This window comes from Pyrus communis, chromosome 9, assembly GCF_041283825.1.
Source record: "Pyrus communis isolate YQ-2024b chromosome 9, ASM4128382v1, whole genome shotgun sequence".
Lineage (NCBI taxonomy): Eukaryota > Viridiplantae > Streptophyta > Magnoliopsida > Rosales > Rosaceae > Pyrus > Pyrus communis.
The window spans coordinates 7,905,499-7,925,779 of NC_142573.1; the positions used below are offsets into that span (position 1 = coordinate 7,905,499).

The window sequence follows — 20,281 nt, forward strand, 5'->3', positions numbered from 1 at the left end:
AAACAGTTTTTCTGCTTTAACCCTTCTAGCCTAAAATTTTAGCCCCAGATTATTAAAAAATGAATTTAGGCTATTTTTTTCGATTAACTTTAAAAAAAAATGTAGGCTATCCTAACTTAATTTTATGAACATTTTAACCTAAAAATATTTAAATTCCGATAAATATTAAAAAATCACTAAGTCGACACGTGAAACTCATGAAGCACATGATAGAGATGTATAAACACAAAACACATGAAACATACAAAACACATATGAAACACATACAAAACACATGATAGAGATGTATAACACACGAAACATATGAAACACATGAGACACACGAAACACATACCAAAACACATGAAACACATAAAACACAAACCTACACACATGAAACGCCAACCTTCAATCATCTTCTATATAAGCATAGGTATTTATAAAGTTTTTGGGTGAATTTTGAGTTAATTTTTTTTTGAATAATTTTAGCCGTTGGATTTAAATTTGGGCCATTAGATCATTTTTTTTTTTTTTTTTTTTTACCATTAGATTTGATTTGAGTCGTTGGATTCAATAAATATATAAATATAAAAAATATATATATTTGAATGTGGACCGTTGGATCAACCAATGGCCCATTTAAATGTGATCGTTGGATCACAAAACTAGTCGTTAGGCTATTATGTCATCTGACACGCAGGGGACATGCCCACATGGGTGGGGTCCCTCTGGTACTGTGCATGGCGCATTGGGCATGTCCGATAATGAGTTTTGGGTGTTTAGGTTTCACATCATCTTTTTCGCTCTCACATGTGGGCTCCACCACTAATTTTGGATTAAATCTTGGCTGGTATTTGGGTTATTTTTTAGGTTCTAACACTTTACCCAATTTTAGAACAAGGGTAGGATTGAAATTGTTTTTTTGTTTTGGGGGGGGTGGGGAATAGAAGAGAAAATTTAGAACTTACTCCGAGGGTTAGAGTTGGTCTAAGGGGTGGGAGAGTGGACTCAACTCACTCATGTCCAAACCACCCGTTCCAAATCAAACCAAATCTTTCAAAATAAGCTAGGTTTGATTTTCCTAGGGATATTTGTTAAAATCAAATCGAACTGAAATTGTTACATTGCAATCGATTTAGTTGAGATTTTGAGACAAAACCGAGACAATCAAGACGATGCAACTCCAACTCAAACTTTAAAAATTCAAGAAGTTATAAAATCGACCAATTGGAAAAGCCAATGATTTTGGTAAGGAAACTAATTTTTAGACATCATTTTTAGTCTCTCACTTACTCCTCTTTACTTGTAATCATCATATTTAACTAGTCTATCCACACACGTTATACGTGTGTAATTAAATTTGTCTATTTTGTATAAAAATATTTATATCACTTCTTAAAAAAAAAAAAAACTAAAATATATATATATATTGGCCGTGAAACTTTGAAGAAGGGGTGTGGAGACGTGAGTTAAAAAATAAAATTAAAAAAAAAAAAAAACCTCCTCCATTTTTCATTTTATTTTTTAAATAAATCTATTATGTTTATCTGACTGTGAGGTTCGTGTAAAAAATTGAAAATTTGAGTGGTATGTAATTACTAAATTGACATACCTTTTAATTTTGTTTAGCTTTGATGAGAAAATTAGAATAATAATTTCATATAATTTTAATTGATAAACATAATTTTATTAATAGGTATCTTAAATAAATCAAACGAAAACAATACATTAAATTGAACAGGGGTTGTGCATGAGTTCAATTCAACAGGATGCATGGCTACCATTTTCCATTTTGTAATATTTAAGGGTGAAAAGGACATTTTATATTTAGCCTTATTTACCAATTGGCCCCGTATCTTACAATTCCGTTTTCAGTTGAGTACAGGACACCCATTCTTGGTAACGACGTGCCCAATCATCACCACACACTCCTTCGACAAAAATAAAATAAAATAATTAAAAAAAATCATCATCATCGCCCACTTTACCGCGGCCCGGGGAATTCTACCCTATCAAAAAATCCCAATTCCAAAACCCTAATTATAAAACTGTAAACTTGGAGAGGCTGAGAAGAAGAACAAGCGAGTGGCAGAGTTCAGTCACTGAGATTTCCTACTATCTTCTCCAATCTTTCACTGCTCCAAGTAGATTGAAGAATTTCAGAAGGCATTGGACTTCGATCGATTCACATTCCAAAAGCGTCGCCGGAATCACCGTAAAGTTACTATGGTAAGTGTTTCCGATCAATTCAATCTCAAAACCGTAGAAGTTTTTATTTTTTCGATAAAATCGTCGTGCTAGTTCATTGTTTACTGTGCTTTGTCTTTGATTCGGATTTTCGGTTTTTGGATGATTAGGCGGGTCGAGTTGGAGGTAGGGACCGGTTTCCGGAGAGTCGCGGTGGGCATGGGCTGCGGCGGTTGGATTCCAAAAGTGGGAAAGCTCCGCCGTCCAGGAACCTATGGGTTGGGAACCTTTCTCATAGTGTCGTGGAGGAAGATCTCGTTAATCCCTTTCTGCAGTTTGGAGAGCTAGAAAGCGTAGCCTTCCATCCCGGCCGGAGTTATGCCTTTCTTAAGTTCAAGGGGGAAGACGATGCAATCGCTGCCATGGATTCCCTCCAGGGTCTTCTTGTTGCGGGCAACCCTCTGAGGATCGAGTTTACCAAGGCGGTTAGTTACTTTTTATTCAAGATGCTATTTTTCTATCTTTGTTGTAAATATATGCGATGTTGTAAGTGTGCACTGAGTATGTGTGTGTATAATATAAGTTGGTTATCTGAATCGAAGGCCATGGTAGTTGTCTTGTTCCGTTATCTTTGAGTTTGAGCAAGAATGTATTCCACAGTTTACCGAATTATGATGTCTAATCAGCTAATCAAAATGCTCCATGAAAAATGCATAATGATTATAACAATGCCACATTCCACAAAAATTATTAAATCCGTAAGTATAAGATACTTCTTTCCAGCATAATCATAAAGCTGACATGCAGTGCTAATGTGTACAACAACAAAAATATAAGTCCCTTTATTTTAATAGGGAGCACATGTAAGGCTAAATTGAGGGGCTTGTCCTCTGCTCATTCCATGGTTTTCGTCGTGACCATTCCTAGCATTCCACATTTGAACTTTCAAGATTAATTCTTTGAAGGTGAAACACATGCAAGGGGATGCAACCCAAAAGCTCTTTTCTTTCTAAATGTTTAATGACAAAACTTGTGACGTAACATAATAATTATGGGTTGCATACCTATCTATGAAGGATGACAGCCCTTGGAAATTCTTTTTCCTTGTATCTTTCCATAAGAGTAGCTGGAAGCCATCTACAAGTTGGACTAGTTGAGGTTTAATTTAACTGCAAAATATGTTGAATGCAGCGACATTTACGCCATGGCTAGCGTCTCTTAAACCTCCCATAAGTAATTTATCACTACTTAATAAAGAAGGGCACAGCACACCATTTTTTCCCTTTTATCAATTCTTACTGTCATTCTTATTGTCTATCTGGAGTCATAATGCACATTTCATAAACTATGCTGGTGTTTATAGTTGGGTGGGTTTGAATGCTGAACCAGCAATTTTCAATGTAGTTGTGATTGTTAGCCCACTGCCTGTTAGGGATGCAATGTACTAAATAAAAGAAAAGGACGATTATCAAACCCAAACTAAAATTTCATCTATTTTATCAAGAGACAGGTGGGAGAAATCTAAAGAACTTGTTAATGTTCCCACCATTGAGAGATTGGTCAAGATTATGTTTGGTAGGACTAGTGCCCATACAAGACAAAGGTTTCAGGAATCAATCTGTTTAATACTCAAGTGTTAGAGCTTTTAGCAAATAGCATCAGATCTGCAGTTCAATACATTTGTCGTTGAACTTTAAAATACGCATGGTTGAATTCACCATTTGTTACTTTCTGTGTTGTCTGTTAATTTTCCTCTCTTGTTCATAATCGTTTACGATCTACCTTGCAACTTAAGAAATTCTTAATGACCTTTTTAAAATAGTTGTGACCATATATATTAGATAATAGTTCTCACGATTAAAAAGAGACATTGAAATTCTAATTTATCATATCAAAATGATCGTATGACTAGCAAAAAATTAAAACCCATTGAACAACAAGCATAATTAGTCACCTCCTCTTGCTCTTGCAAGGGTAAAATAATATTTTGCTATGCAACCTCTGCGAGTATCCCCAGTAACAGTGTAACTCAATTAATAAAATAAAAACAATTTGAGTTGATGCATGCTGCAAGACTGGGCCGGGTTCAGTGAAAACATGAAAGACTTGGAAATGGATTCTTATCCTCAATGCATTTGGCATGTTTAAAGAAAGATCCAGCCCACCCCCAAATTTTGTTTATGTAATATGCAGTAGTTAGAAGCATCCTATTTGGATGATGTAGCTCAGATCACAAGGGGAAGAAAGCTTCTTGGGATAAGACCAATGTCCTGCATGTGTTGGCTATTCATATTCTGCAACTCCTCAACCACTGATTAGTGTTTGAATTAATGATTCATATGTATGGTAATATGCTATAAAAACTTGATGATGCTATGGCGCTCAGAATTGCATATTATGTTTAGAATCTTTTCAAGCGTGCTCCCATATATCAGATTCAAATGCAGAACAACCAACGACAGCAGATTGCATGCAAACGATTAGAAATCTTTGTCTAATTCACACTTCCAACATTCATTATCTGTTAAAAATATGCAGCAGTGAGAACAGAGCTTCCTTCACGTTTTCGATCTTATGAATGATGCATCACAATCGTTACTGATAATAGAGTTCGTGCAATCTACATTTCACTTCTTTCTTTCTCAAATAAAAAGAAAAGTAAGTCTGTCGTGAAAATCCAATCCACTATTTTAATGTAACAACTGGATTCTTCATGTTTTAGATTACTGCTGTACCTCCATTATCTTCAGCTTTTGTTTCCGTATCAATTATGATTGTAATACATATCTCAGGCTAGCCTTAGAGCAGTTATTCTTTTATGTTCTGAGAACTTATCTAAGATGGATTCATGTGAGTTGAAATAAGGCGTGTACCATTTAGTACATCAGTACAGGTGGAGCACATTGAAGTCTCGTTTCAGGTTGGAACATCTGAGCACATTACTTAATTCCCAAGATAAAAGCATGTCTTGCGAGATATTTGCCTGTGTTTACAATCTTGGCCTTGGGAGGCCAATGTAGTTTAAAGCACTTTCGGCTTTCTCTTATTGTTCACTAATTTGATCCAGGCCAACAGTGTTAAATTCCTGCAGTTCTTAATGGTTTCGCAATCTTGATTGTTGCCCTCAGTGAAAAATCTGTAACCGTTATTGACCAAGTATTTGCGTACTCTTGCTAGCATGATTTACAGTGTTTCGAGTCATAGAATGTTATTCACAGTACTTAGATGTACTATGTTCTTGTAGACTTCTTGTGCTGAGATATCTATCTGTGATTCTGATTTGAATAATGAGACACATTTAGCAGTTGCCTTAGCATGCTTAATTTTGTGTGTGAAGCAGCATTGTTCTGTGTTTTCCAATGTTTGAGTGCATCTTGTAGTAAGTTGTTCATCAGCCTTTGTTTGAAATTTTTTGTTGTGTGTCTACTACACTATACTTTCCAAATAATTTGCAAAATGAGGCTTGTTAATTACTTAATAATGTAGAAGTAAAACAGAATCTGTGGAGAGCAAATTTAGCGAGGATGCTTAAAATGGTTATAGTTTAATAGCTTCCTCCAAAATGAAAAATAGAAACTGAACAACAGAATCATTAATGTTGAATATAATTAGATTCACTGTAAGGACCGTAATGCATGATCTAGTTGAGAAGGATGTTCAAGATATATTGGTCATCGGAGTAATCTTTATGTGATTGAACCTGTTTGTTCCAGTTGGAGAGTTGGTAGTAAACTTTAATATTTCTTTCAAGATCAACAAAACAGGACAGTATTAATGATACAAAGTTAAAGTCAACCTACATTCGTCCATATATAAGCTTGTTTTGTTCTTACTTTGATAAATCTCTTATCACAGGATAAATCATCAGCACCATCGCGTGAAGAAGATTACTCCCAACGTAGAGACGAACAACGTACAGCTCCAAGAGGATCACCTTTTTATCAAAGGGAGTTTAGAGCACGCCAGGATAGTCCTGAGCAATTTTATCAGGAAAAATCCAATATGAGTGATAAGAATGCAGAGCCTAGTGCTGTTTTATGGATAGGTTTTCCTGCTTTATTGAAGGTGGATGAAATGATATTAAGGAAAGCTTTCTCACCGTTTGGTGAGATTGAGAAGATCACTGCATTCCCCGGTCGTACTTATGCTTTTGTTCGATTTAGGAGTGAAGTGTCAGCGTGCAGAGCGAAAGAAGCTCTTCAGGGAAAATTATTTGGAAATCCCCGGGTGCATATTTGCTTTGCAAAGAGTGAAACAGGCTCAGCTAACAGTGGAAGGAATTCAATGAGTGTCCCTCCATCCCCTCATTTTCAGGTGAATGGTCGCTCAGGATCATCTGAGAATTTTCAAGAGGACACGAAATTTGGGAGCTTCACAGGTAATCCCAGCATCAGATCTCCTCATTATTTTCCAGATTTTGATGCTGGTGATTCTGATCCCTATGGTTTTAAGCGGAAGGGCAATTTATGGAGAGGTGAAAACAATATGTTTGAACAGAGGAGATACAAGGAAATGAGGTCTGAACTAGGACTATCAGAAGATATGTATGATCCTCGGGGTAGTCCTAAAAGAGAGAAATATACTCATTTAAATGATTATTCACAGAGATTTCCTCAGACAAGTCAACCTTATGAAGAGCCATGGGACTTGCAAGAAGATATTCATTTCTTTAATGGGGCCAAGAAATTGAAGACGGAGTCTTTTCTTTCGAACAAAGAGTTTCCAGAGTATCCCCAGTCTGACTACAACCCAGAAAGACATGGCTTTTCTAGGTCATACTCTGATTTTCCCCAAGCTGACAGTTCCAATAGAAACTTTGAGGGTGGGCCATTTGGTTACAACCAGATCCCTGATCGACCAATGAGTTTACCTCCAGCTCTAGAAGAAAGGGGTGACCGCTGGAAAGAATCTTATGATGATTTTCAGGTGAGCTCGGGTTCTCAGCTAGCAAATCCTGTTGATAGGAGAAGGTTCACTCCTGAACCAGATCGGCCTTCTTTCAATGTGTGGAAATGGGAAGGGACTATAGCAAAGGGAGGAACTCCTGTCTGTAATGCTCGTTGCTTTCCTGTGGGCAAACTCCTTGACTTCACTTTGTAAGTAGTAAAATATTTTTGCACAAGTCAATTTCTGGTTACTTGCGTGATGAATTGAACAGAATCATTCTCCGGATAAAAAGAGAGTAGAGTGAATAGAATCAAGAATGTGAAAAGGCTATATTTACCTATTGCCTGTTGTCATTTATCTTTAACAGTAGCTGATTACTATAAATTCTTGCTTGTTGCGTGTCTGTCAGTAACACGCCATTTCTATTAATGCACAGTATGCATTTTTGTTATCAACATCATAACAAATTACTTAGATGTGTCAGAAATGGAAGAGTTCCAGTTAATTTTCCGTGTATTTGAGAGTTCACAAAACTGTGACTGCCTGGTATTTCGGCTGATGTATCAAATAATCAGAACATTAGCTGCAACAGTTTTAATTTGCTTTTTCGTTGTTTTTTCCCCAGTAAGAAGAGGATTATCTGTAGGTGACCCAATTTTATTGAATTTCAGAATCATCTCATTTTCAGCTACATTGATAGATTAGTAGAGACTATACAATCGAATCCTTTTTGTAATTTTGTCGAGTGGTTTGGTCTAATTCCCTTTGGCAGCCCGCATCGTGATTATAACATTATTGGTATTCATGTATGTCTGATTCAAACTACATGGTGCAATCTAGATAGACTAGATTCATCTGCTCTGAAAACAAAATAATTTTTTTCTAATGTTTCGTCACACATGATACTGTTTGATCTAATCCATTATTAGCACCAATGTTCTGCTGCAGGCCTGAATTTTTGGATTGTACTGCAAGGACTGGTCTAGACATGCTTTCAAAGCATTACTATCAAGCAGCAAGTGCTTGGGTTGTGTTCTTTGCCCCACAAAGTGATGCTGATATTGGATACTACAATGAATTTATGCATTATCTTGGGGAAAAGCAGAGAGCAGCCGTTGCTAAGTTAGATGACAAGAATACCTTGTTTCTTGTGCCCCCGTCAGACTTCTCAGAGAAAGTGCTGAAGGTACCAGGGAAACTCAGCATCTCTGGTGTTGTTTTGAGGTTAGAAAATCCTAGTTCCAATTTTGGATCGGTACACCAACAACCCGAAAGAAAAGATACGAGATTATTGTCATTGCCTGGGGATACATCATATACAAAGCCATCAACACCTTCAGAATCTATTCATTCATTTACATCAGCTCCACCAGTGTCATTTACAGGTTCAGCTTATGGTGTTGGAAATGGATCTGATTCTTACAACGAGAGCAGGCATGAGTATCCACATCATATGGAAAGCCCTGCATTGGGGCAAAACTGGTCTTCACACAAGCCGCAAAACTCAATTACGGATACTAGAAATAAACCAACCCAAATGCCCAATCGTTCCATTGATTCTATTTTTCAGGAGCATAGGGTCATGCAAAGGGAAGCACAACAGTCGAGCATTCCAGGTGGAATTTCTCGTATTCGAAACAGCCATTCGTCACAGCAGGAAATCCAATCTCCAGGCTCTTCATCTGTGCCGTCTGATTCCCTGCAACCTGAGCAACTTGCACAATTGGCATCATCTCTTGGGCAGCAGCAGAGGCAGTCTGCGAGAACTCCAAATCCAGCTACCGGAGAAGATTTTAGTCAAAGAAACAAAATGTATGAGTCTGATAACATTCCAAGGACATCCCAGACATTTGGTATGCAGAATAATGAGGTGAATTCGCTGCCGTCAACATCTCAGTTTGGTCAAGTCCAACAGTTGCAGCAGCGGCAACAGCAGGTATCAACTGTGCCTGCAACGCCTCACAATGTCCAAACAGCGGTTCAGGGAAACCAACAACTGCAAAGCACTAGTACAAATGAAGCAGTAGAAACAGATCCACAGAAACGCCTGCAAGCGACATTACAGTTGGCAGCAGCTCTTCTTCAGCAAATCCAAGGGAAAGGAAGTTGACCAGGACTGGAATATGATCGTGCTGGTCTCATCTATTTTTTGAGAGTGAGTGACGGATAAAATTCGAAATTCAACACCCCTAACGCAGTGCAGTTGCACATGAATTTTGATTTTCCTATAGTTTGATGTAAATCCTGTTCTTTCTTATTTTTACTGTTGGGTTCATGCAGTTTGATGCTTATTGGTTTGTTTTGTCCAATGACTCGAATGGGGTCATGCTACTCATCTACATTCTATATTGACAGAATTGAAGAAAGTTAACAGCTACATTTGATAGCTACTTTATATTTATGTCCTTTTTTCTTTCATATGTTAGATATTCTTCTGCAGGGCTGCCGTATAGGGCATCTCTTTCACAGTCGTCAATACGGCAGCCCTGCAAACAAGACTCAATTGTGCAGGAACACTTGTAAACTTGTTTTATGTAATGTTTTTGTTAATCGCGGGAACCCGTTTTTCTTCCTCCCAGTTACATAGTGAGATTAGAAGAAAAGACCAGTAGTAAAGGAAAAGGAATGAAGAACAAGGCAGAATTTGAAGAGAGACTATAAAAATTGTATTGCCTTTATTGATATGAAGACTTTTAATGCAAAGTCAAATTACAAAATGAATAAGAATGAATGAATACTAATACTATAGAACTTGTGCACTATACATTCGTGCTACAAATATAGGCATTCTGACAGCAGCTCATCAAGCCCGAATACATGAGACATCCGGCTAAACGTAGAAGTAGGTCGATGCATCTGTAGCGTTTTCTGTATCCCTGCTGAGAATTGATCGGGCTTCGATTACTGAACGAGGGGGCTCAAGATCTTTCTCTTGCAGCGCGTTGCCTTGTAGACGCTGCATTTGGGAAGCAAACATATCGTCCAATATCTGCAGACAAAGCATAGTGAGAATAGAAGGTACTGCAATGAGTTGCCTCTTGCGCCAACCAAGTACGATTTCAATCTGACGCTACTTACCCCGAGAGCATAATAAGATCCATTGTACCAAACTCGGTTTTCCTTCCTGCCTTCAAGGAATTTCAAAACGATCTAGTACAGAAGAATCGAAATGTGTCAGCGTTAAGAAGATTTAAAAGTAATGGTTGTGCGAAATACAGGTCTCTCTATTTACCTGTCCCATTCTATCCCAGAATCCACGACAAATTGCGATAAATATTTTGCTTGTAAAGACCTCATGCAAGTTGGAGATGGAGTCGACAAGCTGTGAACTCAGCGGGTGCATTCTTTCACGCACCTCAGCCTCTCCATCATCTTCCTTTGTTTCCTCTAGAATCCTTTTCAGCGTTGTATTACGGTTAGCTTGCACCTGAAGCAATCATATATGAGAAACCGTTGCTAGTTTTTACCCGTTGGACGGAAGTTCAAGTATTTGAACAAGAGGAATAGACTTACATTGCTGAGAAGCTTCCCTACGGTTGCCTGCAAGTAATTTTTGTATTTTGTTCTCAAGAGAACTGTGATGCCATTCATCTGCTCCCCGAACAGAGACTTCTTGTTATCGCCCATGGCAGGAAGAAAAGATGCCCAAGACTTTAAGATGTCTTCTACTTTACAATGAAGGACATCAAGAATTCTCTTCACGGTGTTTAAAAAAGTTCCGAGCTGGGGAATACAAGATATCGATAAGATCCATAAACATGTTAGTGTATGCAACAGCGACATATAAATGTATCAGTGTGGGAGGGATGCCTTTATGGTTTAGGGTTTAGGAATGCCTTTAGGGAAGAGATCCCTATTTGTTTTTATTTTAAATGGGGATTAGTTGTGGGGCTCACACCACATTGAACTTCAATGATCCAAACCGTCTATTTTTCAAGTTGCACCTCAAAGATCATCCAAAATATTAGCCGAATCGGAAATATTTAAGAAAATTATTGAGTCCAAAGAAATTAACTTTGTTCTATAAGAAACAATGAAATTTCATCGTGATAATCAAATAGGCAAATAGTTTTGGATTAAATTGAATTTTTGTAAGAATGATTTATGAATTGAGACTTATAAAATAAACAGTTCAGATCGTTGAAGTTCGGTGTGGAGTGGGTCCTACAACTAATCCCCATTTTTTTTGAAAAAAAAAAAAAAAAGGAGATCCCTTTGCATAAAGGGCATGTATATCTGTGAGTGTGAGTGACCGAGTTACTGTTAGAATTCTGACTATCCTCTAAATGTTGCTCTTTGATGTATCCGGCAATAGACTAAACTTAGCAATATAGAGAATAACTAGAAACACACAAGATTTATGTTGGCCCAGCATAACTTTTTCCTATGCCAAGTAGTGATTTCTACGGATAGAAACATCACAGCTTCTTTGGTTCATAATGGAGTACTTTTGCAAACCCTAGAATTAATCCCTTTCTTTCTTCGGTTTCTGTTTTCCATTCCTTGAACTTTGCTAAAACCTCGGATTTCTGCTTCGTGAAATAAACTCAAACTTTCTTGAAAAATCATCCATAAAAGTAACAAACTACCTAGATCCACAGTTGGATTTAGTTAGCGCAGGACCCTAGACCTCTGAGTGAATGCAGTCGGCTCCTTGCTTTGTCTACCTACTTTGTGGAAACGGCTGCACCCCCAACTATCGTAGCCGGGCTTGTCTAAACTGCCCAAGAATATCAAATTCTTTTTCAATCCAGGGACATATATGATGTTCCCCAAAGTCCTTATCACTCCATCAAACAACTTGATTCTAACAGTGCCGATCCATTTATAGGACATGGTCAGCCGATCCATTTATAGGACATGGTCAGCCGATCCATTTATAGGACATGGTCAATCATCCCTCATTAAAACTTCTCTGATGCTGACCTTCTTGCAGGTATTAAACCGTTCTCTTACTACACACATACGAAATTTGTATCTAGTATCCAAAATCTATTTTGTGAAATCCTTGGAGCCTGATGTACCGAAAGAATCTCCCTATCACTCTCTTCTTTGGCGACTGCGCTAGCTGAACCTTAAATACCTTCCATTTTGGCTTCATTCTCTTTCCATCTTGCGACTCTTCCAATGATCGGCAGAATCACATTCGAAGCAACCTTCATTTTTTTTCTTTTTCTTCTTGGATCTTGACCTACCCATGTTGTTGTTCTTCTCTTCCGTTGTTTTTTCGCGCCCCCTCTCATTTGCTTTGGCATAAAAGCCTTAAGAGCTTCTAGTTATATCTTTGAGTTTAGCATATGATTAAGGGCTTGAATTACATTCTCAAGCTGCAGTGAATCCCCCTGTTAAGTAATCATGCAATAAGATTGGAACCTCCAATTCTCTGGTAAATACAGCTCTCCTTCCAGTTGAAGCCCGAATAGTTCATCCTTGAAAAAATAGTTTATTGGACATGGTTTTGCCCATATAAACCTTCAATCACGTTTCTATGATGTAAGACTTAACCGATTTCGTGAGATGGATCTCGATGGAGCTCTTGGCCTTCTTGAGAATCTTGGTTCATGTCTCTTCTGTCATGGTTGTAGGCTTTTCACCAAGAAGTGCATCATCCAACTCCTACTGTATCAATACGTTCTTCATCATCCTTTGACAGTCCGTGAAGTCATCCTTGCCATCAAAAGGTTTTAACACAGGCCTTAAGGTTCCTAGGTCTGTGGCCTCCTTTCCTCTTGCCATTGCAGAACACTTTGAACCAAGCTCTTCATACCAATTGTTAGAGTTTGACTCCCCTTTAGATCTCGCTCTTTGATGTATCCGGAGATAGACTAAACTTAGCAACATAGAGAATAACTAGGGACACACAAGACTTATACTGGTTCGGTAGAAGTTTTGCCTATGTCCAGTTGTGATTTCTCTAGGTAGAAAAATCACGGCTTCTTTGATTAATGATAGAGTATACATCACTTTCGCAAACCCAAGAACTAAACCCTCTCTTGCTCTCAACTATCTTCCTGGTTTTTCCTTGGAACTAATCCTTCTCTTTCTTTCGACTGCCTCTCTAGGTTTCTACTACTTATCGGCCCTTCCCGCACCCTTATTTATAAGTATAAGGTGTGGTTTATGCTTCTATAATCTCATTAGGTTTCCTAATCTATTTGGGATAGGAAAGTACACTTCCTTTCTTATTCCAAATCTGCTTCTAGGATTCCTATTCTAACTGTGCAAGAAAACTTTAATTATTTCCTAATCATTGGAGAACAAGAATATGTGCACCTTAGCTTTCCTAAACAAAATAGGACTCTAACCAAAAGACGAACCAAATCCCTATATTTACAACATCTAATTCATCACATTGCATGGGAAAATTTGCAATTGGAGAACTCACCTGACTAGGAACGGTGTAGATTGTGACTGATTGTCTTCTTGTCAGCTTCTGGACCTGCATATTAAGCCTCTTTTGGATACCATCTTTCAATGGAGTCAAGATATCGTTATATTGTTTCTCCAAAGCTTTTATGATTGCTCTTTCGACATTAGCTACAGCCTGCACAGAGCCAACAAAACAGCTTAGATGAATGTATAGGGCTGAATCCGGGCGGGGGGAAGAGAGAGGCATTCCTGAAAGCTCTTTGATAATACTATACGATGAGATGAGAACTCACTTGTTCCAAAATCAAGGAGTATTGAGGCCATCGATTGAGTACCACCTCGTATTGCATAAGGGTCTCTCTGATATTCTCATACATATCCTCAGCAAATGGTGAGGTGGAACTATTTGTTGACACACCAGACCATGGCACCTGAATCATTATTCAGATCTCGTTAGTTACACACAGTTCCTCAGTTGAACAATTGCCTTCGGTGGAAGTTTGCACTAACATGAGCAAGAACATCAAGGAATAGACTACACATGGCATGCTACATAGAAAAGTTCTTGAAGCGAAGTTATACCTTTTCTGCCCTGCAACGTTCAAGTAAGTTAAGTTGCATATCCTGTACCCAGACCATTATGTAATCGTGAAACAGATGCTTCGAGTCAACACCACCCTGCACTGGACTGAAGCAAGCAAAACATGAAATGAGAAATTATTTAAAGTATACTCTACAAAACAACAGAAACTTCGTTCAAGAAAATCAAACCGCAAAAATTTATTCAAGTGTATGCTACAAGGGATTTTGGTCCAAATCTCTTTCACAGACCTTATGTTCCATGACTCAAGGTTTCTTTCAAATTCAGCAACTGCAATTAAAAGCTCATTTACATGTGGCAGTGGACCTGATGGAGGCAAGGCAGCAAGAAATGCTTGAAGTCTGTTGTACAGCTCAGTGCTGTAAATGGCAGCTGCTATATTCGAGAGATCAATTGAACTAGAAATAAGTAAGATTTGTCAGTATTTTATTTTCACACTAATTTTATTATATCGATCCAACTGTAATGTTGAACTATGAGTCACAGTATTAGTTGCAAAAGACAAAGGCCTGTACCTGGGGAGTACATGCTGGTTGTGGATTTTGATGTCTGCCTGAATTTCCTTTTGTATATTTATACATAAATTCTTCATTTTCAGATATGCCGTTGAGATGGATATGGAGTCCATAAGGAAACCTTCAGAGTTACTTGACACAAACTCATCAGTGTCTAGAGCATGTTTTCGGTACCTCTTTTTTGCTGCTGTCTGTTAATAAATACATTTGGTTTAGAACTCTATTTTCCTGAGCGCAAAACAAACCCAAGAAGTCGTCGATCCATGTTATATGTTGAGTTGTTATACAGGAAATTTGCATACGGACACTGCCTCTAGAAAAAAAAAAAAAAAAAGCAGCTAAAAGTGCATGTTCCCAAGTGTATTCTAATATGCATAACGGGCATGTTCCCAAGTATTTTCTAATTCCATGAACTCTCTAATTTATTGACCGTAATGAACCAACACTTGGAATCTGCATGTTAGGTCATCAAATATTTGAGGATAAGAAAACTAAAGACCTCCAACTTCATAAAAAACGTTCATATATATGTAAGTTCGGTCTTGGAAACGTAAGAAGATAATTATTAACATTATTCATGTACCTCCAAATAGTTGCGCAGCATAGTTTGGGCATCCAGAGTGAGGATATCATGAAGGATCATGTATACTTGTACAGAAGGAGCTAGAGCTGGTGCTGCAGAATCTGGGGTTGGACCAAATGAGGATGTGAATCCTGTGGGCGACCCTTCATCTAATGACTTGTAGTTTTCGAAAACATTAGCCAAAAGACTCTCAATTTGGTTTTCACAGTCTAACAGTATACTTTTCTGCAAGAAAGCAAGAACAAATCCAATTGAAACAAAAGGAAGTTAAAACTAATTTCAGAGGGAAAGTCAAAAAAAAAAAAATCCTAGTGTTCAGTGGACAGATACCAAGAAAAACAAATTGGTTCAAAACATTTAGTATCAAGTAATCTTGCACTTTTGCACAACCATACTTTACCTCCTGCCTTGTCAAACATTTCTGACTCCTGGCCTTTATTATAGGTACAAGTAACTCATTCACAAGCTCTAAGCAATCTTTTGTCGGAGTTGCCACATTCATCACATGTAACAGATATCTACAAAGAAACCAAAGGGATGTAAATACGATGCAAGCCATCACAAAGAGAAGAGCATCATAGTGCTTTCTTTGTTTTATTTTCGTACAAAGAAATCGATACTTATTAGATTTAAAAAATTGTACATTTGCTACGTACCTCAGCTTTGTGTATGACTGGGAAACATCATAATATTCTGCAAACTCAGTCAACAACCACTTCCAAGTTCCATGCAACCATAGGTTCCGGGAATGAAAGTTTTGTGCCCGCATAGCAGCCTCCAGCAATAAATCATATGCTAGAGTCTCTGCAACCGGTCCACTCTATAATATGTGAAAAAGTAGAGGTGAGAACACTTATCCTACAAGTTTGATGATTAAATAAAAATAACAAAGCCAAATTCTTGGACTGAACACAGAAGAAATGACATTTCTGAGTCTGTGACAAGATTTTCTTAGACGAGTTGAGTTGGAAGAAAAGAGACCTTGATATGATTAGCTTCATCACTTGTTATCATACTACCGATGTTGAGCTGGATCTTTCCAATACATTCTTGATCATCATGGTATAAAGGCCACCAACGAAGTTTATCACTCTGCATAATTAAGAAAGTCACATAATATAACATGCAGATGGTAGAAAGATATTGTTCTGCCTTAACAAATCAACGTTGGATGATAGGGGAAGGATTCATACGGTGCTGTCATTCAAGGATGAAATAGGAATTGTAGTTCGACCGTGGACTAATTTTTTTGTGTCTTGAACTTCTACCAAAAGAGCATCCACTTGACTCTCTGGAAAACTGAAAGTGCATAGACATGTAAGACCTTTTCCACATTTAACATCACATGAAACTCTCAAGTCATGACCAAAGTCCCCTGAAAGGGACCTACACTTTGGAATATTAGACTATGCCACAGTACTTCAAGTACCAACACAAGTTACCAGCATATCCATTAAAATGAGGGTTAAATGCCAACATGACACCAGGATTTAAGCAAAACAGAAACTTACAACACATGGTAATCACCGCTTCCAGGGTGCAAACAAATTGCGGAACTTGGTTCTACTTCAGTATCTTCAGTGGCACTACTAAGTTTGAGTATGCATGAAAGTGGCTCTGCACACACAATAAGATAGGAGTCAATCATCCATTAATTTCAGTATAAAATACAAAAGACATAAGTTACGAACAATCCACCAAGAGATGCTACACATTGATATATCTCTCACTTATCCTAACCAGTAACAATAATTTTCTGGGGTCGTAATATATAAAGTAAATGGCGGCTTCATATTAAGTCTTCGGAGAAAATTTAATTTGAGAAAAAACAAAAAAAGGGTTCTTCGTATGGCTCCAACCTTGTGGTGTAACTGAGAATGACGATGACTTTAAAGAATTTATGCCAGTTTTTACTAGTGATGAAACATGTCGGATGTATTCTGCCCCTGCTTGTATGTAAATTGCACTTAGCTGTGAATATGTGCTCTTGAGTTTCCTTCTGGGTATTACTCGAAGTTTCTTCACTGCCATCATTCAAAAACTACATCAAATTACAAATACACTATTTTGTCTACTTTTATCAGCTTAGTGTCTAAAATAAACACAAAACCCTTAGATTAAATTATGCTAGCATAGCTAGCAACCTTCTAGTAATGTCAAGATATATTTAAAAAATATTTCATACTTGTGGCCTCCCAAAACAGTTGTAAATAAAGAAATTAAATGACTTTGGTAAAAGAGTTTTAATGTCCAAATCCAGTGGATATGTTTCTTAAACTGAGATTAACTCTGAGCCATTCTTCAATACATTACTAATAAGCTTATCCCATTTATAAGATCATACCTTCAACTCTTATCTTTCCAACCACCTTCTTTGCTTTCGGAGCAAAACTTTGTTCTGCATTCCGACTACTCTTTGCTTCTAGTGGCTGCGCTCCTCGGGCTTGCAACAAAAATGTGTTTAGCCTGTTTAATCAGAGTGTAAATCTTAAATGACCAATCAAACCCTGAGAACTAGCCATCAGCCATGAAACTTCAAAAGAACTGAATATTTAGGGTTAGGAAAAGGTAGCTAACCCAAAAGCATTCCGAAGAACCACACACTCGTCACGCAGAAATTCAGGTGCCTCAGTGCAGCCTCTTGCCCATGCTTGTAGGCATAAGCGTATACATGCCTCGTGTGCAACCAAGGTTTGCCAGGCATATTGGCCACTTCAATGATTCAATTAGATACCATAGAAAAAAAAAAAAAAAAGTTTTAAAAAAAAATCTCTTCGGGTTAGAATGACAAAAGTAATATGTGTGCAGAATCTTTTCATGCAATAAACTTCACAAAATCGAAAGTAACAGTAAACAAGTATCTGTCTTCATATGAAATTCAATGGTGGAAGCACCTGGTATTATAATAGGAATGGTCTAATTGTCTGGCTTTCGTTTCTGTTTCTCCAGCTATGCTTTTATTGATTCTGCAGAACGCAATGTCAAATCATGCAAGAACTATCAAAAACCCGAAACGAGAAAGTAGAGAAATCAAATGAAAGTCACAGTCCAAATAAAATGCTAAAACAAGAAGAGCAAAACAACTCTTTATTCAATACCTTTCACCAGAAGCTTTGAAAGAACTAGTATCCAAATCTGCTAAACCCTCTACACTCCCATCAAACCCCATGGATCCCCTTGATGGGCAGGTCGAATTTTCAGCTGCATTGCTCTCTCTCACCCCCTCAGAAACTTCCGGCCCTCCTTGAATCTCATCATCAATACCCGCCCCGTCTCTCCCAATTTCAAAAATCGGAGGTGCACTCGGAGTTCCCAAATCTGCTGAATCTCTGAGCACACCACATTCATCACCACTTGGGGCAGTGCCCTGCAAAACAAAATTGAAAATATCACCCACAAAAGATTCAAATTACAAACAAGCACACACCCACTAAACAAAAACAAAAAAGATCATTATTTTGCATCAAGGCCTACATTAAAATTTCGAAGTTGAGCCCTTTTCAGGAGCTGATTGCCGGCACCCGGTGTCGAAGTTTTCGGGGGGCATCTCTTCTTGAAACCCACTTCACCGTCCGTAAATCTTCTGCAATTTCCGGGCAATTCAACCCTCAGACCCTCCTTCAACAACCCTCTATTCAACCCGGTGCTAGGCTTATCCCTATAACCAAACACCTCCTCTTCTTCTTCCTGATAATACTGTTCCGTCGGCTTCGACTCTTCCTCGAAGTAATTGGCAGACGAACCCATATCCGAAACATAATCCACGCTCTCGTTGTCGTCCTCATAGTCGTTTTCGTCGTCGCTGCTTAGACAGGGAGCCACCAAGCTGTGAGAAGCGAGCAGGCCGGAGTGGAACTTGAGCGGAGGCAGAGCGGGAGCACCGCCACCGCTGTTGGTGCGGAAGCGCAGAGGCGATATTGGGTATGCGTCGGAAGTGAGTTTCTCTGCGAGAGGCGACCGGATCGCTTGTGGGGTTTGTTGCTGTTGTTCTTGCACTTCCATTTCTGATCCCTGCAGGTATTCAACTGAAAAATGAAAATTGAATTCTCAAAAATTTTGAAAATTTATGAACTTTCGGGATTTTGGTACCTGTTTGATCCATTTGATTGAACTCTCGTCGAGGCCTTCGGTGAACATTTTGCTGGGGCTATGGGTTAGAGAGAGAGAGAGAGAGAGTTGAGGGGAGCAGAGAGAGGGTGGAAGAAGAAAGAGAAGAGACGAGGGAGATAGAGAGAGCAGAGGTCGGTGGGTTTCGGCTTGCAACGGCTAGTTAAGACTTTTTATTATTTGTTTTTTTTTCAAAAGCAAAACGCTAAAAGGCACCTTTCTCTTCTTTTTTCGAAAAAATAAAAATTTAAGAAGGGAGGCTTTTGTCTGCCCTATTTTCTAACTCTCCTTTGGTCTCGACCTAACTTATAAGCTTATGTAAACAAAATTTAGAAAGGAGAAATAAACTAATATAACTACCATACCTCATATATACCATGAAATTGAGTTCTTTGATAGTGTTGATAAATTATATCTCATGAAGGTTCGTACTTAAATATAATCAAGTTGTTTAAAGTAGTCATGTTTTTTTTTTTTTTAAAGATCAGCTGATGGTTTCATCACGACAGTCTATTTTCTTTGAACCAGAAAGACTGACAGATGCATTTCAGCCTTCCTCTGACCATTATCGTGTGATTCATCAACGCCAGAAATTGAACCTAGAATAAGTATGACTCGAATAAAAATAAAACAAATCGTAAGGTTTTATTTAAATTAAATTATTCGGTTCTGATCTCCTAAGGTCTTCATTTTAAGAACGTGTGAGGATCAAATGCATATTAGTCACAAAACTATATTAGTTTAGATCCAAAAAGCTTAAAATATTTGACAACTTAATAAAGCAAAACATGAGAGTTTTCTATTGGTTCATGGATTTTAAGTTAGTTTTGATTTATTAAGTGTCAAATATTTTAAGCCTTTAGACCTAAACAAACTTTTAGAATTTGGTGGTTAATATGCATTTGGTTTTCACAGATTTTCATCTTGAGGACCTTAAGAGAGCAGAACTGTGATACTTGAATTTTAGAGAAAAGGAAATAAGAGTAAAGTAGAAATGGTAGGTGTTATCGTACGTCACTACATTTATGATTTTAAATGTACCGTTATACACAA

The 20,281-nt window shown here is 37.9% G+C and overlaps 2 protein-coding genes across 2 annotated transcripts; one reads left to right on the forward strand and one right to left on the reverse strand.

Annotated features, from left to right (window-relative positions):
• The first annotated feature begins 1,910 nt into the window (after nt 1-1,910).
• Nucleotides 1,911-9,454, forward strand: LOC137740846 (RNA recognition motif (RRM)-containing protein). The gene is made up of 4 exons (XM_068480651.2): nt 1,911-2,208; nt 2,337-2,651; nt 6,022-7,262; nt 8,002-9,454. Exons 1-4 carry the CDS (start codon nt 2,206-2,208, stop codon nt 9,161-9,163), a joined length of 2,721 nt encoding a protein of 906 aa, XP_068336752.2. The 5' UTR covers nt 1,911-2,205; the 3' UTR covers nt 9,164-9,454.
• A 242-nt stretch (nt 9,455-9,696) lies between these two features.
• LOC137740467 (uncharacterized) lies at nt 9,697-19,408 on the reverse strand. Its single transcript, XM_068480328.2, has 22 exons — nt 19,211-19,408; nt 18,596-19,132; nt 18,220-18,488; nt 18,016-18,087; nt 17,699-17,833; nt 17,466-17,587; nt 16,981-17,145; nt 16,633-16,738; nt 16,315-16,420; nt 16,103-16,213; nt 15,778-15,941; nt 15,522-15,639; nt 15,122-15,346; nt 14,539-14,729; nt 14,254-14,421; nt 14,005-14,110; nt 13,716-13,853; nt 13,439-13,597; nt 10,567-10,776; nt 10,286-10,480; nt 10,132-10,203; nt 9,697-10,042 (listed from the first exon to the last, which is right to left on the reverse strand). The coding sequence occupies exons 1-22, from the start codon at nt 19,256-19,258 to the stop codon at nt 9,884-9,886; spliced, it is 3,576 nt and encodes a 1,191-aa protein (XP_068336429.2). The 5' UTR covers nt 19,259-19,408; the 3' UTR covers nt 9,697-9,883.
• Between the last annotated feature and the right edge of the window lie 873 nt (nt 19,409-20,281).